The 27,936-nt window shown below is 37.9% G+C and overlaps 4 protein-coding genes across 6 annotated transcripts; 2 read left to right on the top strand and 2 right to left on the bottom strand.

Moving 5' to 3' along the window:
• Nucleotides 1-1,213: 1,213 nt before the first annotated feature.
• On the bottom strand, nt 1,214-3,682 carry LOC113681518 (uncharacterized). Its single transcript, XM_027198614.2, has one exon. The coding sequence runs from the start codon at nt 2,856-2,858 to the stop codon at nt 2,202-2,204; it is 657 nt and encodes a 218-aa protein (XP_027054415.1). The 5' UTR covers nt 2,859-3,682; the 3' UTR covers nt 1,214-2,201.
• Nucleotides 3,683-3,937: 255 nt separating this feature from the next.
• LOC113681516 (uncharacterized) lies at nt 3,938-10,313 on the top strand. The gene is made up of 5 exons (XM_089188678.1): nt 3,938-4,945; nt 6,006-6,308; nt 6,569-6,858; nt 7,641-7,880; nt 8,927-10,313. Exons 1-5 carry the CDS (start codon nt 4,036-4,038, stop codon nt 9,275-9,277), a joined length of 2,094 nt encoding a protein of 697 aa, XP_089044804.1. The 5' UTR covers nt 3,938-4,035; the 3' UTR covers nt 9,278-10,313.
• A 719-nt stretch (nt 10,314-11,032) lies between these two features.
• Nucleotides 11,033-13,422, bottom strand: LOC113681520 (transmembrane protein 14C). 3 transcript variants are annotated; one of them, XM_089188692.1, is made up of 5 exons: nt 13,270-13,422; nt 13,111-13,201; nt 11,860-11,961; nt 11,496-11,583; nt 11,033-11,392 (listed from the first exon to the last, which is right to left on the bottom strand). In XM_089188692.1, exons 2-5 carry the CDS (start codon nt 13,187-13,189, stop codon nt 11,347-11,349), a joined length of 315 nt encoding a protein of 104 aa, XP_089044818.1. In that variant the 5' UTR covers nt 13,190-13,201; nt 13,270-13,422; the 3' UTR covers nt 11,033-11,346. The 3 variants fall into 3 exon arrangements, with proteins under 3 accessions (XP_089044818.1, XP_089044817.1, XP_089044815.1); XM_089188691.1 differs by having other exon boundaries at nt 13,111-13,194; nt 13,270-13,405; XM_089188689.1 differs by lacking the exon at nt 13,270-13,422 and having other exon boundaries at nt 13,111-13,226.
• On the top strand, nt 13,409-27,852 carry LOC113681526 (protein FAM91A1). The gene is made up of 23 exons (XM_027198623.2): nt 13,409-13,631; nt 13,796-13,880; nt 15,252-15,322; nt 16,159-16,297; nt 16,739-16,806; nt 17,548-17,664; nt 18,019-18,109; nt 18,686-18,748; nt 19,153-19,259; nt 19,453-19,491; nt 19,640-19,755; nt 20,488-20,618; nt 21,354-21,445; nt 22,077-22,163; nt 22,435-22,567; nt 22,658-22,730; nt 23,138-23,336; nt 23,700-23,813; nt 24,331-24,394; nt 24,732-25,171; nt 25,573-25,604; nt 25,698-25,767; nt 26,425-27,852. Exons 1-23 carry the CDS (start codon nt 13,545-13,547, stop codon nt 26,566-26,568), a joined length of 2,562 nt encoding a protein of 853 aa, XP_027054424.2. The 5' UTR covers nt 13,409-13,544; the 3' UTR covers nt 26,569-27,852.
• The last annotated feature ends 84 nt before the right edge of the window (nt 27,853-27,936 follow it).

Genomic DNA, 27,936 nt, shown 5'->3' with positions numbered 1-27,936 from the left:
TGTTGGTGTGTTTTGTGCTTTCATTGTTTTGAAACTGCTGAAAAGCGTTCGTCCTCTGAGAGAAAAAACCACCCAGAGTTACCAATTAGTAATGTTGTGTACATTTGCAAGAAGCGTGACCAAAGTAAGCGTTTTTCTTGCGATGTCATTGCAATAAGTCGTCTAGGTGGATTAGTCATAATCTCACGAGTCGCTTCCTGCAAGCAGAACAGGAAACATTTCTGTCATCAACAACACAGCTCTCGCGCAAAAACATTCAGTATTCTGTATTCCTTTAGAGTATTCTTCATACCTTAAATGCTTAGTTCCTCTTCAAAATAAATTTGTTTTGGTGAGTTCGTCACAGGCTATCACCAAGACAAGCTGTCAACAGTAAATAAATTTTGTTTGTTCATCACAGTCTATCATTAAGACAAGCTGTCATGAGCGTCAGGAAGTTAGTACTTTTTTGAGATCTCGCTTTTTCCCTTCATTCCACCTTTGGTCCCATTGCGTACAAAAGTGAACCATTTGAGTTCGTGATTGTTCTGTTTTCCTTTTGCGTGCTTAACAGTCTCTTCCGTTTCCTTTGAATCAGCAGAAACGTGCGTTCGCGTGACTCACAATTTTCCCAGTTTGCTACGAGGAAAGCTAAACTACTGCTACGGAAGCTCGTTGTATTAAATCTTTAAAAAAAAATCGGAATGGGGCTTTCAGGAGAGGGAGAAAAAACTTATTTTAGTAAGCACTTGGAGAAGCCGGGTTCTATTCAGTCTTGATACTTTGAGTGGAGCAACCTTCCAGAACACTTTTGTTCGTGATTTTCACTGTGACGTCAAGTAATACGATTTAAGTGAAATATTAATGTCATAATCACTTTGTCCCTAGAGGCGGTCTCTTAATCCTTTGATATTGGATTAATGACTGATGGGTGATTGAGGAAGGCGGTGGAACCCTCTCCGTTGAGAAAAGGAAAATGAGCCTGAACTAAGAGTGTTCATTCTGACTAAACCTTGCGGTCGCTTTCATTGTAATGAAATCTTCGACGAGTTGTCGTAGAACCCGATTCTTTTCCAGTACCATCCTAAACTATTTTGTTTCTCGACTCTCAGCTGAGTCCGTTGACTGCTCTAAGGAAGGGGACAAGAATTTGGACTACGTAAAATAAATAGGATATCTTTTGTCTGAACGCCAGCACCTAAATTGGTAGACAAGATTAAAGAACAACAATAAATATGTTGAATCTGAAGTATATCTATTCAGTCATAACAAGGAATGGATCAATTGTTCAGGAGTTTTACCAAACACACAAATATTAGAAAGAATTAATAAAAAGCACACTCTTGTTTTTAAAAAACAATAAAAAACAAATTACTGTCCTTCATACAAAACTCTTGTTTTTTTTAACAGCTCGATCGCTTTCGCAAAAAGCAATCAAACAAAGCCTGTTAATGCGTTTCACGTCGTTTCCGGCTGAAACAACGACGCTGAGTTACACATAAGTCTTTTGTTTTCCTCTAATATTGATTTGACAACTTCACTGTTGTGCAACAGTTTGCAACTTAAGATGTCACAACAAAGGAAAGATCTTCTAATTGGTTCATGTAGATAAAAATAACCAATTTGTTTAACTGTGTCTATTTGCGAGCTCACGGCGCTCGATTTTTAAGACGGCTAAAATTAAAAGTCACGCAATATTTTGAGAAGCCATTCAATACTTTCGCACCTAAACTTGACTGAAATTCACTCAGAATTATCAGCAAGAGAAATTTCTTAGCTTCTTTAGATTGAACCCACGGGAAAATAAATTTCGTTGTGTTGACCATACAACCTAACTTTTGCTCTCTTAAATACTATATCCCCATCTACTCTACCAGGTCAGACAGTCTTATTTTTTACCAAAGGTGATTTACGATTTTGCTCAGTTTTGCGGTAATTCTTGAGGATTGTAATGTAACATTTCTCACCACATGATCATAAAAACGATCAATATTCTCGCCTCAAGTTTAATATACCAACCGATACCCCCTTTAGTTTAGATAAGTATATCAATATTGGATTATTTCACACTCCTCAGAGAAGTTGTTTTGAAATTAAGAGAAAACATTCATGTCAAAAACGTACCCGTCTAGAAGGAGTTGACAAGATATCTCTGAGAGTTCATGAGGAAATGATAAGAAAGGATAGATTTATAAAAATATTAATCAGCGGAGCTCTCTTATCTAGTACGACACAGATTTGCTTCTTGTGGTTCTTGTGCCATTAGATAGTAGAGGTAAACTGGTCTTTCTTCGTGGCAGGCTAGCTGTCATTAACTCGTTTCGTTGTCGCACACCTGAGAAATTCCGACTGTACATTGGCACTCTTGTGCCATTTGGAGGCGTTTGTAACGGAGATGAAAATCCTGTTTTGTTCGGGCTGGTTCCTTTTTGGGTCGAATCGCTACTAACAGATAACAAGTGACCAGATGAGCCGGTAAAACTGCTACGCGATGGAAGTAAGTCCATCGAAGGCATTGTCACGGTCTTGTGAAGTGCTCTACGATTTCTCGACAAGGGTGCACTTTCCAGCCTTACGTTTTTGGTTACAAATGGTTGAAGGGTCAAATCTTCTTTTGAATCAGATGCAAGAACGCTTTTACTGAGTGGCGTGCGACCGGAACAGTTTTGAGCAGGTGGAGCGCTTGGAACTCTTCGCAACGAAGCTTTATCTCGTATGCCCTGAATTTGTTCCTGTCTCCGCGCGAACGCTTGAGTTGCCTTCTCCATTTCACGCATGCGAGTCGTTCTATCTCTTTCCAGCTGCTGGAGTTCGAGACTAAGTCTCGTTTGATGCACAGAGTTTCTTTTTAAAGCCGAATTTTCGTCCGCAGAGGACATTTTGTCTCGAGATTCGTAGTGCTGTCAAAGTCAACTGTGTTGTCTGCCTTATACGATTCTCATGCTTGTTATTTTATGACACGTATCTGACCTTTTCACCACAGAGGCAGTGACCCCTAGACTGTTTATGCTTTCTATTGATCAGCAGCATCATTCATCTCATGCTATTGGTAGACATCCAGAAAGTGTGTTTCTTTTCATCATAATTGTGTTTTAATGAACTAAACAGGAATTAAAGGCTTTTCTTTAAACGGTTTAATAGTTATGCAATGAGCGCTATTAATGCAGAACGGCTTAGAAATTTTTTTTTTCCGTTTTTGTTTTTTCCCGCACGAATTTGTTTGAGATTAAAAAGAACAATTACAGGCTAAAAAACGCATTCTTGTCCAAGAGATTTTAATTCATCGAACAAGAACTTAGGCTGGTAGTTATTGTAAGTGCGAAGCTTTGGAGTTTACAGAATATAAATACGATATCACTTTCAAAGATCGAGGTTTTCTCACGTGTCTTTAGGGTAATCTTATTGACTTAACTCCATTTACCATTTACTCAAAAATCAAGGTGACGGGTCTATCATTTTTCGGTGATCTCAAAGTCGTCACTGAAGCCTACTTCAAGACTCTTGAGAAAGTATCCGCACTTGGATATCCGCTCACAGTTAATACCTTTTTATGGCATTTCCATAATACTTAATTTTTTTGAACGCGATCGGTTCTTTCAGCCGATATAAACAGATTTAACAGCCCCAACCATTGTTCCATATGTTAATTTGTACGTCAACACTTGGAAATCACGCAAGAATTAAAGATTTTGCTTGAATAAACAAAGCACAACACGTGAAGGTTTTCTATTCTCGGACTCATAAACTGCTTAAAACGTCAGCTGAAGCTCACTTCTGATATTCAACTTTAACATCACGAACACTTTTATGTGTGTTTTACAAGTGTTTCTACTTATTTTCCACTTAGCTCATTTCCTTTCCAAATATTATATATTCGATACAAAAATATAATGACAAACTGCCTCCTCTTCTATTCTCTTGTTGGATCAATGAACATGTAATGTTCTTTGAAAATTGTCCACTGTTCTTCTTATTAGATTCAGTCGTCCAGTCCAGAGTTGAATACGTATTAATGACGTCATGGTGTCCAGGACTCCGGTGTAAACAATAATCAACATGGCGGCTTCAAGCGACTGGATTAGTAAAGATGAAGCTCTTACGGACACATTTAACCGCTTTGATACAGATTTCTCGGGTGAACTAACAGCAGAACAACTACAGGAGCTACACTCTGACATACGAGATGGAGGGATAAGTTTACCGCAGGTAGAAGCGTCAATAGAGGCCGTTTGTGCGGCCGAAACTTGCGACAGGCAGGAACTTTATGATGTTCTCAACGAAATGGACCGGAGGTATTTCCTCGTTCGCGACTTGCAATGGGAATTTTCAATGCTGGACAGGGAAAATAAAGGTGCTATTAGTGAAAGAGAAGCAAGATTCCTATTCCAGGCCGTTCACGACGATTTTTTCTCGCATCGCCGGTGGCTCAAATTCCTTCGTAGTCGCGCTGCTCCCGGTTCTGGAATTAGTTTTGCAGAGATTGAAGTTCCACTTTGCGATATGCCAACCATGGATTGGCTGGACGAAGAAAGGCAGGATGAGGATAATGAAAAGGAGGAAGAGTTGAGACGTAAACGGGAGAAAGAGAGAGCCGATGAAGAGGCGAGGAAGGCCGCCGAGAACAAGGCGAAATTTGAGAAAGAAGCAGCGAAGAGAAAAGAAGAAGCGGCAAGGAGAAAAGCCGACGCAGAAGCTGCTAAGAAGAAAGCGGAACAAGAAGAACTGGAGAGGAAGGCGAAAGAGGAGGAGGAGGAAAGAAAGCGCCGGAAGTATGAGGAAGATGCGAAGAGGCTCAGCGAGGAAGAAGCAAAACGAAGAGAAGAAGAGGAAAGACTGAGGCAGGAAGAAGCTAAGAGACTAGAGGAAGAAGAGAGGAAGAGAAGGGAGAAGGAAGAAGCTGATCAGAAGTGGAAGAAAGAGGAACTGCGAAAACAGCAAGAGCTGGAACGAGAAAAGGAAGAAAGAGGTAAGAAAGTATTTACTTAAAATTGTTTTTACCAAAATTTGTAAGGGATGTTGTCTAAGATTACAAGCCTGAGGTAGAGCCTGTGGTTACATCCTGGGCGGGAAGGGGGTGTTATTCCACGATCCATGGCTGCTGATTTAGAATGGTAATTGAATTGAGTGGAGTGCAATTTGGTCTGACAACGTGATTTCAGAATTGAAAGAGCACGCAGCACAAGTTTGATTTGAAATTACAAAACCAAACTTGCACAACATGTAGTTCAATTGCCACTTTAGTAGATCAATTCTGAAACTGCAAAATTCAGACAGTAAAATACAGGGTATTTTAGTCTGTAAAAATATTTTATTGATCCAGTGCTGATCTGGTTTGTAAAAGTTGCAAAAATTGTCTTTCATTTTCCACTAATTTGATTGGTTACATTAAACAAGCTTTGAAATCTGATTGGCTATTATGCTTTAGTGAAGGTTTCTCTTTGGCTGAGAAAAAGATGGAATTTAGGGGAAAAAAATGGTGATTTGTGAATAAATCACACCAATAAGAGCCAATCAGATTGCAATGGATAACTTGCTGTCTAGCAGATGAGAGAAACAAAATGAGCTGTGCTATCCATCGGATAGCAATTTATCTAGTGGATAGTGTTTTACACCCTTCAAGCAACTGGAATCAAACTTTTTACTGCCAGTCTTCAGTTAATTCTTTAAAAAAAGTGACATGTGACCAAATTAATGTACTTGAAACCTCCCTTTGGGCTCTGGGTTGTAGAGGTTGGTGCTTTTAAAGTTGCTCTGGAAAAATTGGAAGGCTAAAAAATCTTCTTAGACTATCTTATCTTAAGAAGGGATATCCATTGTGCCTGTAAGTTCCTAAGAAGATTTTCATTTGACCTCCTGGGTGGGGGATGGTAGTTACAGCATAAGATAACGATACCCATAGTTGTAAGAGACACAGTCTGCCAATGCAATCGAAGTGTAATTATTTGAAAGTGTGTCTGATGTACCATTCTTCTCTGGAAATGGATACTAGAAAGTGTATTTTTCCATTACATTTCATGATCATGTAGAAAGAGAGGAGCTGGAACGAAAGCAGAGAGAGGAGGCGATGGAGGCTGAAGAATTAGCTGAAGAAGCAGAAGAAGCAGAAAGAGTAGCAGCAGAACAAGCTCGTCTAGCAGCTGAAGCTGCGAAGAAAGCAACAGATGAGGCAGCAAAGAAGGCTGCTGAAGAAGCACAAAAGAAAGCTCTTGCTGAAGCCATGGCAAACAAGGAAAAGAGATTGAGGGCCAACTTAAAGGGGGCAGTGAAATCTAGAAAGGAAGAAAAACTGGAAGGATCAATCAAGGAAGCCAAGACTGCTAAAATGCCTGGTAAGTTCTGATTCTTATTATTGGTCTGTATTACATAAAGAAAATTTTTCTGATGCCAATAGTTATTTGGGAGGAAGTTGGCTAAAATAGGTGTCTTTCATATATAGCAGACCTTATTGCTCTTCTTTTATATTCATGTTAATTATCTTTTCTGAGCACATAGACATGTCATAAGACAATTATAGAATTTTCACTATAAAGCAAGGCCAAAGCCTTTGTAACAACCAAGATCTAATGGGGTAACACTTTGTATGTGGCAGGTTTGAAGAATGACATTGATACTGCAGAAAACACTCTTAAGGATGTCCAAGCAGGGGATGCCTTAAAAAGCGCAATAAGGCGTCGACATCTGGGTGATCTGGAGAAGTCAATGGCCCACATTCGAAAAAATGGCTGGGAGAAAGGCTGGGGCATTGAACTCAAAGAAGGAGAAAAACTGGCAAGCAGATTAAGACGTCTTGAGAAACTGAAAGCAGAAATCATGGAACTGAAACAAAGTGTAATATCAGAGATCAGGAGTTATGGGAATCCACCTCCTGCAGTCCACAAGGTATATACTTATATGGGATTTATACATTTATTTAATATTCTATATAGATTATAGCAGAGCTCACAAAGCGTAGCCCCATAATTATACAAAATAGTAGTAACCCATCAAGCCGAAAAAATTTGGATATACGACCATACAAGGTGCTACTTTTAACATGAGTGGTCAACTGTACCACGGGCACACCAACCCCATGGCTTTGTTCAGTAGTCCAGTGGTCAGTGCACTGGGCTCCGAGTCAGACCACCTGGGTTCTAGTCCTGGCTGGAGCAACGCGTTGTGCCCTTGAGACGTACAGGGAAAAAAAATGTGAGCTCTACTTTTAGGCTTGGCTAAATCTATATATTAGAAATATTTTTTATTAGTTCCTTTTTTTACAGCTCATTAAAAACATTTCATAACAAGGTGATCAGAAATGCACTCTAGAGAAACATGCAATGGAAAGTAAAGATTATAATTGACAAGAATCAATCAGATTAAAACAGGATTTAAAGCTTACCAGAATGTATTGTCATTGAGAGTTGAAAATATCCCTCCTTGCAAACTGTCCAAAGGTTCCAATTTCCCCCCTCCTCCTACCACACTCTCTCTTGTTAGGGAGGGGAAAGTATACATGCTGCTATTCTAAATTTAAGGTTATTTCAATTTGTACAGCACAATATTAAAATAGAAAAGTCTTGATGCAGCTATCTTGAATCTTAAGTCTTTATTACTCCAACTTTCATCTTCTCTTGTCTTATCAAGTCTAGATTTATCAATATTCCTTGATACTTGTTTCTTTACAGGTTATGATTGCCACATATCTGCTGCTCAACTATCCTGAGAAGGAGTTGCTTAACTGGAAGAACATGCAAGCACTGCTTGGCAAGACAGGCAAAGAGGGTTTGAAGCGGCAGGTCACATCACTAGATCCATTACATGTGGACATGAGCAAGGCTGACTATGCTTTTGAAAAGTATCTGAAGGAGACTGATTTGGAGACAATCAGAGATACAAGTGCTGGGGCAGCCACATTCTATGTTTGGGTGAGTCTAAATGGTATACAAGGGGCGGGGTAGGAGGGAAGATTCCACAGAGTGTGCTATAGCCCAAGTGAATAAGATGAATCCAGTATCATGTTGGTGCAGGCTTAGTAGTAAGTGTTAGCCTGCAGTTAGCTTGTTTTCATTGGAAGAATGAGATACAGTTACAGGCTTGCAATCATTTGTTAGACTACCATGTCTTCAGGGTTTAAGTGGATGGAGAGGGTTAGGGGCATAGCATTCTCAACAAAAAATATACCTGTGCTGCAGACTATGTTGGTTTTCATCCTTTTCCCCAGGGTTCTTCCATGGTTTTTTATTTTTCTCCTAAGAAAGCAATACTTTGAGCTCATTCAGATTATTTCAGGAACTTGTAAATAAAGAGTGTCTCAGTGTGTGCATCAACCTTAAATCCTCATTACTTTATATTTTTTATGTATTCATTTTTATGTATACTTAACGATTATCTACCAACTCTTTCTTGCTGTCAAATCAGCCCATACTTTTTAAAATAGTTTTGTCCCTTAGCAACTGCCCATGAAATTAATAGGTAAACAGTAAAGATTCACCTCAACAAATAGATTCCAAGTTTCTGCGCATCTGTTCAGTAGTAGATTGCAGATGACGTCAAAACCTGCTCAAAAAGTGGCACAAAGGGCAGCCAAGGGTGTCACTGATGTTGTCATTGCATTTGGATATCTTCTGTGATCTATTACTGTACAGACCCATGGAAACATGGAATCTGTTTGTTTTATATAATAAAAAAATGTTATTAACCCCTTAACACCCTAACATCAGTAGACATATTCTCCATACTGTTCTCTATATGTTTCCTAAGGTGCTGACAAGGAGAATTTGGTTTGCAATGTAGAGCTTCTTTAGTGGGTGATCAGTTCATTTATTCTCATGACCTTAATGTTTGATTTAGGGGTGATATTGTAAGGATGGGTCTGTCCTCTAATAGATCATAGGTAACAACTAGTCAAAATGTGTGGTTATTCAATGTATTATGTAATGCTTGATTGACAATGATGCTTTGGTTTTTGTAGTCAACCAACATGATAGAGGAAGTCCATTCTGTTGCTGAGCAGAAGGAGAAACTGTTAGAAGAAGAAAAGAAAAGAAAACAAGAAGAAGCTGAAGAAGCAAGGAAGGTGGCAGAGAGAAAGAAAGCTCGTGAAGCTGCAAAGAAAGGTGCACCACTGACTAAAAGAACGTCACAGATACCTGGAAAAAAGACTTCAGTGACTGATCAGGGAGGCAGAACATCAAGGGATGAAACAAGAGGAAGAAGTAATTCTAGAGGCAGAGAAGGGAGTAAGGAGAATTTGAGCAAGTCCCCTGCCAGACCAGGTGTGGCACGAAGGGCCTCTAGCAAGTCTCCTGCTGCTCGCAGCTAATTTAATAAACTCATACATACTTGTTTGAATACATATCTTTGAATGGGGCTGGTGGTTTGCTCATTGTGACAGTTTTAGCCCTAGTTTTTAATTCCACCATCAGCAATCTGTATTAATCTCTGCTGGATTCTAAACCATCCCCCTTCCTGTTGAGTAGATTCTTACCTCCTTGTTGTTTGTCTACTGCAGTAAACAATTATCACAAGATTTCATTCTTTTAAGAGCCAATTCTTTGTGGTTTTTTAGATCACTTCAAACATTTAATTCTCATAAAAACCCACAATCACCAGACTTCCAAAGGTTATACATCTTTTTAACATGTACCTGGTTAATATGGAAAGACTCAAACAGCTTGAGAGAGGTAAATAAGTGAACAAGCAGTCATCTGCTTGAAATTTCATCTTTGGAAGTCAAGAGTTTTCTTTGCCCAATATTCATAACAAGTGAATCTGACAATTGTCCTTCTCAAAAAGATGTTTTTCCATCTTGTCATAAGGGAGGGATAAAAAAAGTTCTGAGTTCCCCTGAAGAATGGAACTTCAGACCTTTCGAAATTACATGCTCTGATGCTTTACTGTTGAGCCTCCAAGACTCTTCAATAAACTAGATCATCACTAAGTTCATTCTAACTAACACACACTGGGAGCAGGTACAGACTGCCCTCATACCTGCAGATCACAAAATATAAATAGTGATATCAATGCTTAATTAAAAGTAGTCTGTAATGCAGGCCACAATTCAGTTATCTAAGGACATTTTTGTTCTTTATTAACCTGCTCATTATTTATTTCTGTGGCTAAGATGTACATATTTTTCACATTTAGACTGCTTTAAGAAATCATTGTTTACTCAAACATACCTGGATTGCATAAAGGAAGTCTCTATACTGTGCAGTTCAGAGGGAAAATGTATTTTTGACAACTTCGGTGGCATATTTTTGTAATACAAAATAGGAGAGCAAGGGAATTATTTACTTGCCTTTGTACATATCAGCATTGTCCCATGTTTATAATAAAAGAAGAAATTAGTTTCTAAAGAATTGACTGTGCTGCCTTGGTGGGTCAGTAACACATACTGGTCTATTTATTGTTTGTGTTAAATAATTTGTTATCCTTCACAGTAATAATAGGAACAAGCACACCTTAAGTTTGACTGGCTTAACTGGCTGAAGGAGAGTAATTGTTTTAGTACAATTTCTCGGGTGAACATCAGAGCTACTCCAATTCCTCCTCTTTTTTATTTACTTTCAAAGGCATCAAAATATTGTGCAGTGACCATGTTGAAATCAGTGCCTGGCTTCTATTACAACCTAACAGTGGATGATTGTGGCAAGATGTTGTGTTTATGTGAACTAATCAAACTGTGGAAATCTCTATAATCACCTGGATGGCTTCTTTAAAGGGTGGATAATGATTTTCACCAGATAAATTGCTATTGGTTGGATAATTTAGAATGTTTTGTTAACCCTTTAATTTCTACCCATAATATCCTTACATTACCCAGCAAACAGGTAATGAGAATACTCAAACTTATCAGGTAGAGGTTGTTATCTTGATCTAATAACAAATTCTCATAACTAATTTACAGGAAATGTGTAGCAGCTGGAGGGGAAATTCACAATCAGATCATGGGAATTTAAGTGTTAACACTCATCCACTGGATGGTGATTTATCCATAGGATAACGTTATCTGCCCTTTGAACAATTGGATCCTGTAGGTTTAGTTTCCAATTTAAAAAATGACATTCACTCATAATGCTGTAAACATTCCTTTATTGAAAAAAATGCTGACAGATTCTTGTGTTTCTTACACCTTTGCATCTCCATGATATACAGCACAGTCTAAAAGAGGAAAAGGGAGGGTTTTTACATAGAAGACTTACTAAACTGGATAGTTAAAAACCAGCAATAATGAACCATGAATACGTCTTTAACATTACAGCACCTTGATTTTACATTTCAATATTCAGTCTAGATGAATATGGAATATCACTAACAAAACCTAGCTACATTACAGGGTAGATAGTGCATGATACCGAGTTGGAAACAAAGCTGTTTAGAATCTTGTTATCAGTTCTGCATCAGACGGTAAGACATGCGCACAGCTTGAGCAACACTGAAATATAAAAAAAATCAATTCACCATTGTACTTAAGTTTTCTTTTAAAGTTTGAGTCTAACAAGAAAAACAATTTTGTTTTAGCAAACAACTTAAGGTACCTCAAAGTTGCCACCAACCCAGCTGGCATGAACTTTCCTGATCTTGCAAATCTTGATCCCATCACTCCAGACAGGACCAATGATGTCACTGAAATGATAGGTAAATGAAGATTTATGATACAGAGGAAGAATTGTATAATCAATTTTATATAGTGCAGCGTTGTCATCTATGGGGTAAATTATTAATAAGCCATTTCCAAATTACCTTAAGCCTCTTTTTCAAAGCCTGGTGGTCAAACATTCATATAAAAATGAGTTTAATTTGCATGTGAATGAAAGGATGAGCAGCAGGACTTGCTTTGGAAATGAGACCAAAGGTAACTTGGAAATGGCTTATTGTTGTAAAGTGTTAATATGTTCTTACCGAGCATGACCCAAACATTTCTTGGATTTGAGGAGGTCTGGTAGGCACCAAGTGCAGAAATGCCACCAAATGCCAGCCCAGCAGCTAAAGATGGTACACTCCCTATGAGGCAATAATGCAGTTTTAATAAATTCCATCAATAAGTCAGTCAAGTTGGTAGACAACCTTTGGGTGTGGGTAGCCTACAACCAGGCTCCTTCATGAGGAAAGGGGGTAAGTTTCTAAAGAAACTGTGGTGCTGTGTCGGTGGGAGAGTATAACAGGGTAATTTAGTATTATCAACTGAGTTGATGGCATAAATTGACCACCGTAAAAAGTTTCAAAGATAACATTTCCAGCATTTAGAAAACCTCAAAACTCTAGAACAAAAATTTCTTTCAAATTGGCCTTCTTAATCCCCGTGGTATCAACAGGCACTTTTCATTTATCTAATTTATTCTTGTTTTCTAGTTATCATATTCCCACTAATAGTGTAGCTCCATTTTCTGCTTATAAACACAAACACACACAACCCACAATTCCTCCAATCACTCTGACAAAGGAATTATGTTCTCACCTTTGATTTAGTGTGCAAGTGAGAAATTTAAGAGTATTTAATTTTATTGTATGACACCATGTTGAATTCACTTTACTGCTGACTCACTCCATTGTTGGCTGAAACTTTTTTTAATAAATGTGAAACACACTCCACCCCCAAAAGGTGTATGGGGTGGAGTCGGGGGGGGGGGAAGGGGACGATGAGGTGTCTGAGAGAACAAATATTGGGTTCTTCAAGCACGGGATGTAACGTAATAAAATCATATCATACAAGTTTATTTTTTAAAGCAGTTAGAGATCCAAAAGGCAAATAAAATAAAAGGTAGACCATTTAATCCAAGGTTGGCGTTCGGACATGAAGCAACACACTAACTTAACTTTTAATCTTCCAGTACGACACGGTCCATTGATTTTTTTCAAGTTGCAGATAAATCGAAATGCTTTTCTTTAAATCCATAGTTGCAGAATTTAAGGAAAAAGTCATTTTCTTGAAAAAATTCTTTTCCATCTCCATCTATGTCCAGTTTTGCAAGAAATTCCTCTTTCATACAGCTACACCAAACCTAAAATAATTCCCGAACCACTTAAAAATGTGAGCTGAGTCATTGCTGACATAACAGCTGTATAGCTACATGCTTTGGGAAGCTTTATGGGCCGTAAATATTGAAATCCCTTACCCTTGTCAGATCAAAACATGACGTAGCTATCACTTACCGGCTTTCACGTATCCTATGACGCCACCAAGGGCAACGATTACGGAAAATCCATACGAGATGTAGTCAGGAGACGCCATTTTACCTGAGGACTGCATGGTTACCGTGAGTTTACTGGGCACGAGTTTTTTTACAGGGAATGTAGTAACCTAAGGCTTACCTTGAAGTTTTCCTTCGAGGAAAGAGTAAATTGATTAAAATTTAGGTTTTTTGATTTAAGATGAATGAAGATGTTGAAGATGGATTCAAAATCAAAGAAATAAAGCTGCGAGTTCCCGCGTAAAGTTCAATTTCCCTGGAATTATGAGCCCCATACAAAGATAGCCAGCGGACTACCTCACAAGTCATTCTAGGAGGGAAGTGAAACTTATAAGGATGAAGGGGCGAGAAATTTGTGTCAGTGTTTGGTATTTTAAGGCAATCATAGACGACTAAATGGCCAGGTCTGCCCTAAGTACGGATGTTGAGTTCCACATTCTTCATAACTATCCCTGGTCAAAGCTTCCAACTAATATAAAACAGGTAAAAACTTGTATATTTCCTACCCTCGGCACGGACTTTTACTAATGCTCTGTATTTACCGGAATTAAAGGCCCTCTGCTGTTCTGCTTAATATTATCTCTTGGAAAATAGCCAGTCCTTGCGGAGAAAAATTATGTGTTTCTGTAATATTCTTTTTTCCTCAGTCGCTGGGTAACAGCCAGAAAGAATGGGAAAAATGTGTATTCGATTACAGTGTGAGGAATCAATTGAGATATCGTGGAAATATAGGTTAGTGCCCTTATTTAAGTCTTCAACTAAAAGGTGCAAAGAAATATCGGCTTCCAGTTATTGTCCAGCTTCATGTTGTGTTAAGTGTAAGGAAAAGAATTGGTAACTTTATTCACTGAGTTGAATAAAAATTATGCGGAAATATTACAAGTTATTGGATATCTTTAGAATTATGAACACGCACGTGAAGACCCAGTCATCATTCAGATGTTATGTTAATGTAGGTTATAAATCGTTAATTATTCAAGGCGTGAATAATCTGGTTAACAGATAATTCGTTATTAACACTGAATTCGGCAATATTCCTAAGTATTCATGTGGGTTTGAATTTGGCTTTGTAAACAAACAAAAATGTAAAATATTCTTGAAAAGATGAAGGGATATCATTAATCCTCACCAACGTGATTAAATATTGTTCATTGTGGTGTAGGATAGGAGATGAACTTTATTCGTTTGTCTCACGATGGAGTCACGTTGCGATCAACATCCAAGTAACTCTATCGTTAGACAAATAAATAATGATCATCTCCAATCTCACCAAGTTTCTTTTTATTAGCTATTCCTTGGAGATCACCTTCAACAGCCTAAAATCATGGCTGTTACTTAAACACCAGCTGTTAAATATCATGTTTAGCTTTCCTAGCCTCTTTCACAGGTGTAAATATTGCACAAACTTTCTCTCAGAAACAGGGCTAAGAAAGAAAGCTTACTTGCATGCATGTTTTGATTACATATTTTTTTTCCTTTATGAAAGATGCTTTTAGCTAGGATGCACCTATCCCTAGTATTCCCTGAAATGTTTCTATTATTGAGAGAAGTGCAAGAAAGGTGAGAACCTTGCACACAATCATGCAACAAAGAGGGCATTTTTTTTTTTTTTTTATTGAGAGGGGGACTTTCTTTCCCTCCATAAAACTTGAGTGCTTCTGTCATTTGAACTTAAAAGCAGCTTAGGTAAGAAATGTTTATGTTGATTATTGTGAACAGTATCAAGAGGGGTAACAGCTTGCACTTACATGGGAAATTTTATCAAAAATCACTAAATGAGTTTAAATACTGGTTGTTGAAATCAGTGAAAATCTCCGGGTTTGCATGACCTTGGCAGTGTTAAAGATTCTCACTGATTGTAACAAAATGAATTCATAATTATTGGAGTACAAAATTGCCACTATTGACATAGAAAATCACTTAGCATATAGATTATGTCAAGGAAAGATGAAATCTGCTTGTGATTTGGATTTTGATGAGATTGGCTTCAATTTGTAATTAACATTTGCTGTTGCGTCACTTGTTTGACTTTACAATATATTGTTTTTACTTGTTCAGAGTAATGATACAATATTTTGAATAATTACACTATTTTGTTCTCAGTACGACAAGTCAGAAGGGACGAGAGAAAGTATTATGAAGATTTACTGCAGTACAGTAAACAACACCTCATGGTAAGGATGCTATCGGACTACAGATGATACTCTCTTTATAAACCCTCCTAGATACAACAGATTCATCCATAGCATTCTTGACAAAATTGAGTTTTTAACAGGGGTTTCCTTAAATTTTTCCATAAATAGCTACCAATGAATGTAATAGGTGGCTGAGCTGTAAGGTGAAACCCAAACACTAGAGTCTTCTAGTAGGCTAAACAGACAGCAGTGAGAGGTCTTGGAGGTGGCGGTAGACCACCAATAACCAGTATTTATTGAGACCCATGCTTTTTAACCTCCATATAAACTGTTAATAAAAACACTACAGCCTTTCTTACCTCTCCATGGCTATACATTTATAGAAGTAAAGGGGTCATAAACTAGCATCTTCTTGGTGTTTGTTAGGTTGTAGCTGTTTTAATGTATCAACTATTCTTTATAAGCGGAGTCTTATGTTAGGCCTAGATGCCCCCTCAGCCAGGCACTTGTGATTGGCTTTTGGTTGGTTGGAGTAGAGAAGTAAAAAACTTAAACTGGGGGACTAACTCAGCCCTTGGTGAATTTTAATTCAGAGATGTGTTAAAAAATTTTTGTTGGTGTCTGGTTTACTTGCAATATTCTCTATGAGGCAAGAAACCATCAGAGGATGGTCTGATATAGGAAACACACTAAGATAATAAACATCAGGGCCAAGTTTTTTTAAGGATAGTTGGAGCTAATCCAGGCTACTAATAACTTTGTACACAATCAACTTGTGGTATGTGTCATTCAAGTTTCTCTAACTTGTCCCTGTCTTCATATTCTTCTTGTCTTTTCACTCATGATTCATACATGGCTTGCTGTTTATTTTATAGCTGTTCCCTTACCACCTGTCAGATGTGATAGTAAAAGGTTTGAGGATCACTCCATTTTCATACTACTGTAGCATCATGGAAAACATCATGTCAAATGAAAGGAGCTATGACTCATTACCAAACTTCACTGCAGCAGATTGTAAGTTTAAAGACATTTAGATATGAAATCATTTTCAGTTTATGTTATGAGCTTTAGAAAATCCCAGTCAACATCTTTTATATAAGCAATTTTTTAAAATAGAATTTTTCTGAATATTCTGTCTGAATATGCTATGCTGGACATGCTGGATATGCAGGATGAGGCTGTTATGCTACAACCTATACCAAACTTTCATCTAAACAGGGTTGAAAAATGATTATATTTAATCTTAAACTGGATCAGGAATTTTTAAAGCTTTCAAAGCAACCCCTCCCCCCCCTCCCTTCCTTAGCCAAACTTCTTTTAACTGCCCCACTCTTTGCCAAGTCAAAAAGGGACATGGTGACCTACAATTTGAATTACTGAGTAAAAATGAATTTCACTTTCTACTGGTTTTGAGAATTGTGAGGTTCCCATCTGTTTTTATTTTTTTTTTTTTAGGTTTACGGCTGTTGGCAATTGGTAGAAATCAATACATTGAGTTGATGAATCAGTGCCGGTCATCTAAGGTATGAGCAGGTGCCACCTAGATTATGCAAAAGCAACCTTGAAACTGATCACATGTGAACAATAATCAATGTTTTATTGTTGGTTTTCTGTTATTGAAGACATTTCTAGAAATGACTGAAAGAGTCTTCTCTAAGGATATCTTAGTATGACGAAGAGCTGTATTATTTAAGAATGACTTAAGAAATTATTCTGCTAGAGCTAACTGGAACTGTGTATTTCAGGAAGGTGTCCTTCTTATAGAGCTGTCTGATGAGAGAAAGTGTACTGTGTTGAAAAAATTAACATAATGCTTTGATGTTCAGTCTTAAATTTATATATAACAACACAGAAATAAAACCATTTCAATCCGACATTTTTTATCTCCTCAATCTTTTTATCCATATGTCAATATTAGCCTGTAAATTAAAGTCCTCGATAATCTGAGATAGTACTGAATCCTGGATTAAGGAAAGCCTGAGGCAAAGAAAGTAGTAAGCAGGTAGGAGGGTCAGGGAGAAACAAAATGTATATTTGTCCCACCCCCTCCTTCTTTACTAGTTTGTCATTCCCACAACCACCCTCTTGGTACTCTTTTTTTTTTTTTGTCTCCAGGCTTTCCTCAATGTTACTCGTGCGCTATGGGGATTTTAACACTCAAATGGCATATTGAGCACTCACCTACAAGAAGATACACTGTATGCCTGCTTCACAGGCAAGGTAACACTATACCTTACTCAGTCCTTGCGTTAAATCTTTTTCAGAAATTCTTTAGAAAGAAGCCTGTGCGGGATCTTCTGCCAACTAAACCTGCTGTGTTAAAGGTTCTGGAACCCTGGTGGATTGTGCAGATTGGTTACGTGACAGAAGATGACATCAGGGTAAGAAGGAAAAGGAGCTTTCAATATGATTGTACGTTAGGGAAGATTGGTCTTTTGGAGAATTGCTATTAGTTTGTGATTTTTGTATGATGTTAAATTTAAAAATGTAGTTTCTTTAAAAGCAGCAGAAAAGCTCTAAATAGCTTTTTGAGGCCTGAATAAAAATATCTGAATATTTGGCCTAGCCTCAGGGAGTTTTTTAAAATTATGTAGAAGGTTTATTTCTTCAATATCTCTGTTAACATAGCAAGTGGATTACATATTGTAACTAATGGTAATCAGTTTTCAGATTTCAGAATGATACTTAAAAGTGATTTCTTTTTAAAACTGTAAAACACTTTCATTTCTGTGCAGATGTGTTCAAATGCTGAACACCAAGCAATTGATTCCATAATTGATAAAGGTGCCACTCGAGCTGGGATGATGGACCTCAAAGTTGCACAAGGTAAAGGAATGATCATTGTCTTATTATCAAGTCACATGCTGTGTAACTTGTTACTTGTTGAATGTATTACACTAGCTTTTTTGGGAGGCAAGGTTGACTCACCATGGGTCTTTTTGCAAAGCAGAATAGTCTGCTCCAACTGGTTGGTTTTCAAGGGCTGTGATTAGTGCATTTTGGTCTTTTGCAATTTGACTGTTCCTTGAACCCTTGAAATCCTAAGAGTGACAAGCATCTAATTTCTCCTTACAGTAATACTGCTTAATATAATAATAATAATAATAATAATAATAATCATAATAAAAATAAAGGTCACAAGAACAAAGGGAAATTAGGTATTGCTAACCTCAGAAGTTCTGATGGTGAAAACAAATTCTCCCTGTCAGTACCAAAGAAAAAGTATAAAAAGAGTAAGGAGAATATTAAACCACATGGTGTAGGGACAAGTTATAAGAAAGGGAGGGATGTTGAGTTATTCTAGTAAATTTTTTGAAGAGGTATGATTTCATGTCTATAGGTGTTAGACATTGATGACACTCTTCTTTTCATAAAATACGAGGTAAACTGTTGTTTTTGCAGGACTTTACACCAAAGGTCTTATCTACATAGATGTCCCAATTGCTGATGATGACTATATAGTTGGTAAGAAATTGTAGAATCATGTTATACGTGAGCAAGGGAAGAGGCTAATATTTGCGGTGATCCTGAGAAAAATTATGAACACATTGATGCACACACAAGTTGCTATCAAAGTTAATGCAGTGAAAAATAAATATACAGCAACACGAGAGATGTGGAAACCTATAGGTATTTACAGTTTGACTTTTGTTTCAGCATGTTTTTGTACATAATGAAAACAAAATCTGAGATAACTTTGCTTTTGGTGAATTTTGAGTAAATATGCATAAAAAAAGGTCATATTCATGAGTACAGCTTTTGTCAAATAGACTCAAAATTTAATGCGTCAATGTAGAAGATATGGAAGATTTTTGTTAACTGTTTTAAGATCTTGGTTGGCTAAACTTTCTTTCTTGGTTTCTTTCCAGTTCCACCTTTAGAGAATTTTGTGATGAACAGGGTTTTGGGTGATTACTTTGAAGTTCTGATGTACAAGATATTTGTTTCAATAGATGAGCACACTAATATAAAAGAGGTGACTTTGAATTTTTTAGCATGCTTTCAAATTATGTAATGGATATGAAAATGTTTACCTGAACAGTCAATAAAATTTCTTTGAGTCATCCTCTTTGTGGTCTGTGATAAGGAAATGATGAAAGAAAGCAATTGGTTTATGATAACATCAAGTACTTGTGATAAATGATATTTCATCCATTTTTTTATTGCAGTTAGCAAACGTTTTGCAGATAGATTTGCAATTAGTTAAGGTAAGATTTTGTTGTGAAGCTAAAATAATGTTTCTATGTTTCCTTTTCATTTTTTGCTTATTGCAAATGAAAGAAAAAAAAAACCTACACAAAAAAGAGTTTAAGCTGTGGACTAATAACATCATTATCCTTTTGTATCATCATACAGAATGCTGTGTCAGTTTATATCCGACTTGGTTTTGCACATAAGAAGGGTGTGGAAATCGATGAAACTAAGTTACACCACTCCTGGACAGAGAAAGTCAACAGTTTGGCAATGAAGAGGTAATAAATAATTATGATAATAAAATGTTTGCATTATCATAGTGTCATGATTGAAGATGGCCTGTGTGAATTTGTAAGGCACTTGTGTTTTAGGGGCCAGGGTGATGTTTGAAACAGAGGTCCTTAATGGCCTTTTAAGGGTGGGGGGGTGGGGGAGGGTAGTTGGATATGTGCTCCCATAAACTAGACAAACCTGGCAGGTAAACAATGTCTTCTTGATATCAAACCAAATTTTCTTGACCAATTTCAAGGAAAGGTGATACAACTTGCAGAGATAATCAGAGAACTGATTATGATCAGTGAAAGGTTAATGATTCAACAGCTCAATGATATGCAGCTACATGTCTTGTTGAGATCTACATCAACAGTATGGAATACTTAATTTGTTTTTTGGTTCTCAGTCCCATGTCTGTGACAAAACAAGAAGATGTGCGTCTCCATTTCATTACCAAGCTCAAAATTTACCATCTTTCTTATTCTGTTTGAGCACATGATGCTTAAAACATTACTGATCCCAGCAGTTTGCAGGAGGCATGTCATATATAACCATAGTAATAAAACAGGTCACTGTAGAGTCTCTACAGCTCAGTGGTAGGGTATTAGAGTGCAGAATCCAAAGGTTTGAGGTTCAAATGCTCATGGAGCATCAGAATTTTTATTTGCCCACACTCATGACAAGATCAAAAAAGTGTCTTTTTCTTTACTTTGGTTTTCCAATTTGTGTTTCTTCAGATGTAGCAGCAAAGACAATCTCCTGACTCTGGACCTTAGTAACCTCCCAGACAAGGCAAATTCAATGACAACTTCTCTAGATACTTTGTCTAGTGATTCTCATGAAACAAATGGAGAGCTCTCTACACCAGGTAAAAACATAATACATCACTCAATTCGATATGAACAGATCTTTTGGCATTGGTAAGAAGGTGCTTGGAAGGATCTGGAGTTTTGAGATGCAAGTAAAATGAATCTGCAAACAAAGCAAATGCCCATTCCCTTTCAAATTATTCCAATGTCCATATCATTAGGTGATTAATATTACCTTCCCTGCTGTACAAGGTAGTTGTCCATCATGATTTATCCCCAGAGTTTCATCAGGTTCCTCTGAAATTTCACTGATGACTCTTTATACTCCTGGATAGCAAGAGGCACAGTGAAAGTGAACCCTTTAACTTCTAGAAATTATTAATATGTAACCTATCCCTTTAATATCCATAAATTATCTAGGAAATAGGTGATGACAGTGCCCAAACTTATCTGGCAGAAGTTGTATTCTTGATCGAGCCCCAGATTGTGAAACTAATTTACAAGGAAATGTGTTGCAGCTAGAGGGAAAACTAACTATCAGATTTTAGAAGTTAAAAGTTTGCGTTTCTTGTCCAAGAATACAACACAATGGCCTAGCCAAATATCCATTTCCCATTTCTTGACCCATGGTCCACTGCATAACCAGTAGCCTTCCATCTCCCCACAAATTGAGGTTCAAGAACTGCTATAAAATCATGTTAACTGATTTCATTGGGATCTCTGATAGGGATTTTTTTCTTTTGCAAACAGCAAAAATTACACCTTAGTTCAATTGTGCAACTTTTTTTTTACAGCTGAAAGTATTTCAGGGGGGGCAACAAAGAGGATTGCTTTCCTTTTTGATTCTACGCTGACTGCTTTCCTCATGATGGGCAATTTATCCCCAGTGAGTACTGTAGGACTGTGTAGTTAATCAGTTATGTTGAGCAAATATCATCATCATCATAGGGGTGTCTTCATGAGCGTAATTTTTTTTTTTTTTTGCTTGAAGAGCATGGGCCACTTTTGTAGTGATTGTGGATTCACTTGTCAAAGTCAGTCTTGTTATACATTGTTTTTTACGAAGCTGCATAGCCTCAATGCTTGCAGTTTTTGCTAGTCTTGACCAGTGGCATATGACAAACCACCTTGTCTACATACTATTATCTAAGCTCGCTTATTGACCAATGAGAGCACACCTAATGTCTCATTTATTGTATTATCAGTGGTTGCATGTTTCATTGTACCTGTGTGGTGTAAAGTTGGCTTTTAATGAGAAGAGCACGAGATCTGCTGTCTTTACATAGAAAGCTGCTTAGCCCTTAAACCCCTAGGAATGACAAGAGTCCAATTTCTCCATACAATCTTACTTCTGAATCAAACATTAAGGTTATGAGAATACAGGGAATGATCACTCACTCAAAAAGCATGTAATTCGTTGGACAAACTCTCCTTGGGAAAAGTATAGAGAACAGTATGGAGAATATGCATACTGATGTCAGACTGTAAGTGTTTTAATTTTTTTTTCTTTGATGTAGGGTTTGAAGAGCCATGCGGTCACAATGTTTGAAGTTGGAAAACTCACAGATGAATCGTTGGACAGTTTTCTTGGAGAGCTTGAGAAGGCAAGTCCTAAAAATCTTGATTATCGCAATAATCTTCCTACTTTTTATTGGCATCGATAAGATTTTCTGGTCTAGAAAGCGGGGGGGGGGGGGGCACAGAGTAAAGTTTTAGGAAGATATCAGCTTGTTCTTTAACTACGTATTATCTTTTCTCGTGAAAACGAAAGAGGTCTTTTGCACCCGAATAATCCCACCCTCTTATGGCCACTCCCTTCTCTCTCTCCTATAATTCCAAATGATATGTATGACCGTGTATTTACCGTTCTTCTAGGTGGATAGTGTTGCAGAAGGCGAAGCTCAAAGATATTTTGACCATGCCATCACACTTAGGGACGCTATTTTGTTCTTGAGGTACAACAGGAACCTTGGATTGGAACCTGATCAAGTCCCTGCTAAGGGTTTAGGTGAGGAATGTGGCGTAACGAACCTATCGACTGAAAGTCAAATTATATGAAATGCCAGCTTGACAATTGTGCATTCTGTTCTACTTACAGACTTGTTACGATGTGAAAGTCTCAACAGTTTGGATTCTGCTGCTTGTGGTCGAGTTCTGCAAAAGAACTACAGGTATTTGAGTAACCCTCTCACTTCCAAGATGTGCAAGTTAATTCTCCCAACTTGTACATGAAGAATTAGGTATTATATCAAAAACCTAACGCCTGATTGATATTGTGTTTCATTCTCAATACCTTTCTGCTTTAAAGTGTGTTAAAATGTAAGGAGAATCTACACACTGGTCATATCCGGGAGTCAAGGGGTAAACACAATTTTCCACCAGCTGTACCTTTCGCTACGCATAATAATTTGTGCTTTGCTTCTCGCTTTGGGGAATTACTGGAGAGTTATGTTACGATATGTAGCATGTTCTAAGCGGCTAGCGCGACTAGCGTAACTAGGCGATTAAGGTTAGAAACTTGAATAGCGTGACTGTCTAATTAACGCTACTAAGCTCTAGTTTTGTTTATAATTTTCAGTTTACTGGTGTCAATGGCGCCCCTTAGTCATGAGATCCGACCTGTGACGAGTTGTTGCCCGCCGCATTTTGGTCCAGCGGTACCCGAGGTCAACTCAGTATGGTTCAAACTCTTCATATATGAACAAGTGAAAAGTGGCCCACCCTCTCTTCTTTTAGTCAAGGGTACACGCCTCAGGTGGTTACCCAAAATTTTCGAGGTAATATTTGGTTTTTAATTGTTTAAGTACGGCTTGATAAAGGTAAGAGCGCTCGCCTCTCTTCCCCCACCCTCCTCACTGCGATCTGGGTTCAACTCCCGGACGGGACTTCCCCTGCGGCTTCAGTTTATTTTTTATTCTCTTCCTTGCTTCGAGAGTTTTTATCCGGTTTCTCTGTTTTTCCTCCCTCCACACAAGCCAACTCCCCAACTTTCAATTCGACCTGAATACAGCGGACTAAGAGTCACTTTATCCACTACTAAAATGTTATCATCTTCGTCGTTGTAGTCATTGTCATCATCATCATCATCAGTATAAATCATCTTCATTATTATTATTATTAATTTTTTAATTTTTTCCCAGGATTTTGAAAGATTGATGATAACCACGTGGGGTCACGATCCAGGAATTGTGTCCGTGTCCAATGTTTTATTAGCGCTAAACGATGCTCTGTCTCACTCGGCTGTTTTGGTTCAGGTAAGCTTACATCATTACAGACTGTTATCTGAGGAGAATCAGCGGGGATTTATCCATTAAAAGAAAAGAACAGGTTAAAATAAACCAAGAGAATATTATAATCTCTTGAGTAAACCTCATCTGAGTGTAGCAAATAATCCGGAGTAACTTTGGTTTTCCTTGACCTGGTTCTGACCGGCCCAGAAACAGGCCTGTTACTGTTGCCTAGTCACTCGTATTTTCTCGCGGTCGAAGGCTGCTGGTGACTAGCACGGGCAAATCAACAGTTTGCAACGTGCTTGAAAACACGAAAAGGACGCGTGTGTGTATCCCCTGGGTCGCGCACTTGATTTGTTCAGAAAATCGTCATTTTTATATGCCTCTGATATTTGGAGTGGTTTAAACGAATTGTGCGAATCTATACAACGATAACTTGTTTCCTTGAAGCCTCGTAGTCCTTGATATGTTTAGATCGAAAGGAGGCGCATAGAGAAAGACTGACACAATCCAAAGAATTGAACATGCATTTTTACAACAGGCTCATGGACTTCATACAGAGGGTGATGTCGTCTATGTGCCTTTTCCACTCGATTGTAAATACGGTAAGTGACTAAACCCCGGCTTTGACCCCTGAGAGTGACCAGCATCTAATTTCTCCTCGAAGTATCACCCTTGAATCAGACATTTAACGTCCTAAGAATACAGGAAATGATCACCAAGAAAAAAGCTCTTGATTGTTGAACAAATTCTCTTTGTCAGTACCTAAGGAAATGTGTAGAGTACAATATGGAGAACATGCATACTGATGTTAGAATGTAAAGGGTTAAAAGAAAAATGTCAGATAGGAGAGAGAATCTGTAATCTTAACCATATGATGTCTTTGATGTTTGATTATCAACCGGAATTGTTCAGCGCGTAATCGTCGATAACTCCTTGCAGGTGAACCGTTCTCTGAAGACAACATGGAGGCGCACCCTGTTGTTCAACAGCTTTCGAAATGTCTCGATTTGGAACACACGTGTGGCTTTATATCCATGCTAAAACCATCCGTCACTAAACAAGCCGCGAGCGCACGCCGGAGAACCATCTCGGCAAACTTCGGGATGCCGTCGGCGGTCGAGAGCGATCCTAGTTCGCTGTCGCCGCTGATCGTCATCAACGACGCAGACAGCAGCGTTGACTCGGCGAGCGACGAGCAGAACGAGGAGGACGGAGTTGATGGAGTGACTTGTGTGTCAGATAATGATATAGTAATGGTTGATAAAGAAAAGAAGAAAGAGAGTGAAGGCGACAGAGGTGCTGAGAAATGGCTGCCGTTAGACTTGTGTTATGGTCTTCCTTTGTTTGATGGTGACTTGAGCAATCAAGTCTATCAGAAGGTATGATCTACCAATCTCTGAAGTAAGTTCTCTTAGCCAGGAGGGGAAGCCAGGGTTTTTTTATCGGGCGTAATTTTGAAGAGTGCAAAGACTTAAGGAAAGTTTGATATGCCTGTTACGTTTGCGAACTTGTTGTGGTACGAAACCTCTGCAAACCAAATTAATTACAAACCTTAATAGAATGCACACAACAGTCCTGCAATTGGAGTTGTCTCAAATATTTTTGATGGAATAATACCAAGTTTTCTATGGTCAGTTCACTAATTTTTTGGCATGTTTGGAGAATAAGTCGCTTTGGTGGTAACAGCAATGTTACAAGAAAGTATCATGCGAAGGTCTGCTTGAAAACAAATTGCTTAGTTCAATGAAAAACCGAATTCGTTCTCAATTTATTTTTGCAGATATCCTCAAAGGGATTGTGCCACGAGGAAAGGTAGGTTGCCATGAAGTTTGGCGACACTCTTCATGTTTTTCTTTTTTCGAAAAAGGAATTCCTCTTCGCTGATCTTTCCATTTATCCTTGCAGTTTAAAGTCACTTGTACACTCGAGCCGAAAACTTACTCTGCGACTTCTGGATTTTATATCTAAACACCAGGTAAGATTGCCAATTATGGTCTCGTTCACACTAAGGAACAGCTGAGAACTAGCAACATGCATGTGATAAAAGTACAAATTTTAAAGCCCACGTCCGCTCAACACAAATTGTTAGCTTATTATGGGATTCACTCAGTACAGGTTTAACCTTTCTGGAACAATTTCAATTGAGTGTCGAAAGAAATTCGGGTTTGTGTCGGTTTTGTTTTACTACGGTCTGTGATTGGCCTAGAGAACCCGCGCCACACTCTCGACCAAACAGATGCGAAAGTGAACTTAGTTGCGAATGTGTCGCCCGCGTTTACCCGCGCCTCAGGCCATTTGCTTATTTTTAATGTGAGTTTTCTTTGGCCTCTACAAAATTTCGTTTTGTTCCGAGTGGTTCCTATGAAGTTCGTGCTACGGTCTGTGATTGGTCACGAAAACCTTCGCCACAATGTCGACCAATCAGATGCAAAATAAAACTATCGCAAATTTGTCGCACGCGTTTTCCCGCGCTTTACTGAGTCCATTTGACTTGTTGTATATTTAGCTTTAGTTGGCTACTGCGACATTTCGTTTTCTGATTGGTAGTTGTCATTTTGTTTGTTTTGGTCTTTTGACTCTCAGTTTAAAAGCTTTCCATTTGTTTACTAAACATTCGCTTGTTCCTTCAAAGGACGCCACTGTGTTTCAAGAAGCAACCAGAGACCCTATCTCCTTTCCCTCACAAGGACTCAGTTCGCCCGCTTCAGTTATTCCCTACCCAACTCATAATCTCTGCTTTTACAACGGCAAACTCGATGTCTGGGATGGCAGGTGACAAACGCGGATGCCATAACTTAGACATAGTTATAATAATCTTCATTCTATTAAGTTTTGTACGATATGTGAAAAGAATATGAGATGAAAAATTTATGCCCAAGTTATATCATTAGGTTACATCAGTGATTAATACAAAACATTTTAGCTGTTAAATTGATATTTGGCTGCCATTTAGCAATATCGCAATCTGACTAGTTTTGTGACGCAATGATTCTCTGAAGCTCTTGAAACTCGACTGCAAGTTTTTAATGAAATCCTGAGAAAATATAAACTATTGGAGGCTTAATTTTATTCTTTATAACATCAAATTTTATCATAGATTGTTATACCTTTTCCTAATTTAAAAATGTGGAAAAATTCAATAACTTGTTTTGAGATCAGCACCATCTTCGCTAAAATTTCGTTGTAGAAGAACGTTTTATTGAGAGTGACCTTGTGATTGGTCTGTAAAGTTCACGCCACTGTCTTAACCAATCAGAGACAAAGAAGAAAGCAATCGCGATTTGGTCATTCGCGTTTACCCGCGGTTTAGACTGTCAACGTGCATTCAATTTGAGATCCTAAGGTACCTTGCGTTGTTACAGTTGACTGTAACATTCAACTGTTGTGACAGTTGGTTTGGATGAATTTGGGTTTCGTTTTTACGTTACTTAATGTAAAAGTGGTCCATATGCTGATAGTCGGCTCTTGTAGCGTGAGCTAGGAAGCGCCAATAGATCAACAACTAGGTAAGCTTTCAGTTTTCTTTAGTTCTTAACTGAGGTTTCTGATAGAGGTGACAATTATAGTGTTAGAGAGAATCTTCCAGCTTCTTGAAATATTGATAGAGACAAGACAATGAGATTCAAGTGTAACAAATGGTTTTTGCGACTATTCGTATCAGGGCTAGCATAACACGGACTTAATGGTGACTCGTAATAAATGAGAATCTAATCTCTGTCTTAAATATCTCTGCCAAAAAAAGCATAGTAAACTATTGAAAAACCCTGTTCTATATAAATGCGATTTGTAAAGACAGCGTTCAATTTGCCCTCGTTGTTCTTTACTTAGGGACTGGTGTTAAACAGGGAGATAATTGTTTATTTGTGTTACATACATAAACCACAACCCGGGGAATCTTTTTTTGAGACAAATTGAAAATTCAAGATTATATTAACCTTTGCTCATTGCAAATGGAATATTCATGTAAATATCTTAGTAATTTATTTTTACTCTTAAAAATACTGATACGATTTTGAAGGTTGTATTCGATTGACCAAATAAATTTAACTGTTGGATTTAATGTGTTTTAGCAGTGATTATTTAACAATTATTCCGTGAGCGCGCGTCGGATATGAGATGGTAAATAGCCAACAGGAGGCGTAGC

This window comes from Pocillopora damicornis, chromosome 12, assembly GCF_964200805.1.
Source record: "Pocillopora damicornis chromosome 12, jaPocDami1.2, whole genome shotgun sequence".
Lineage (NCBI taxonomy): Eukaryota > Metazoa > Cnidaria > Anthozoa > Scleractinia > Pocilloporidae > Pocillopora > Pocillopora damicornis.
The sequence above is the reverse complement of the archived record's forward strand: the minus strand, read 5'-3'. Positions and strand labels throughout refer to the sequence as shown.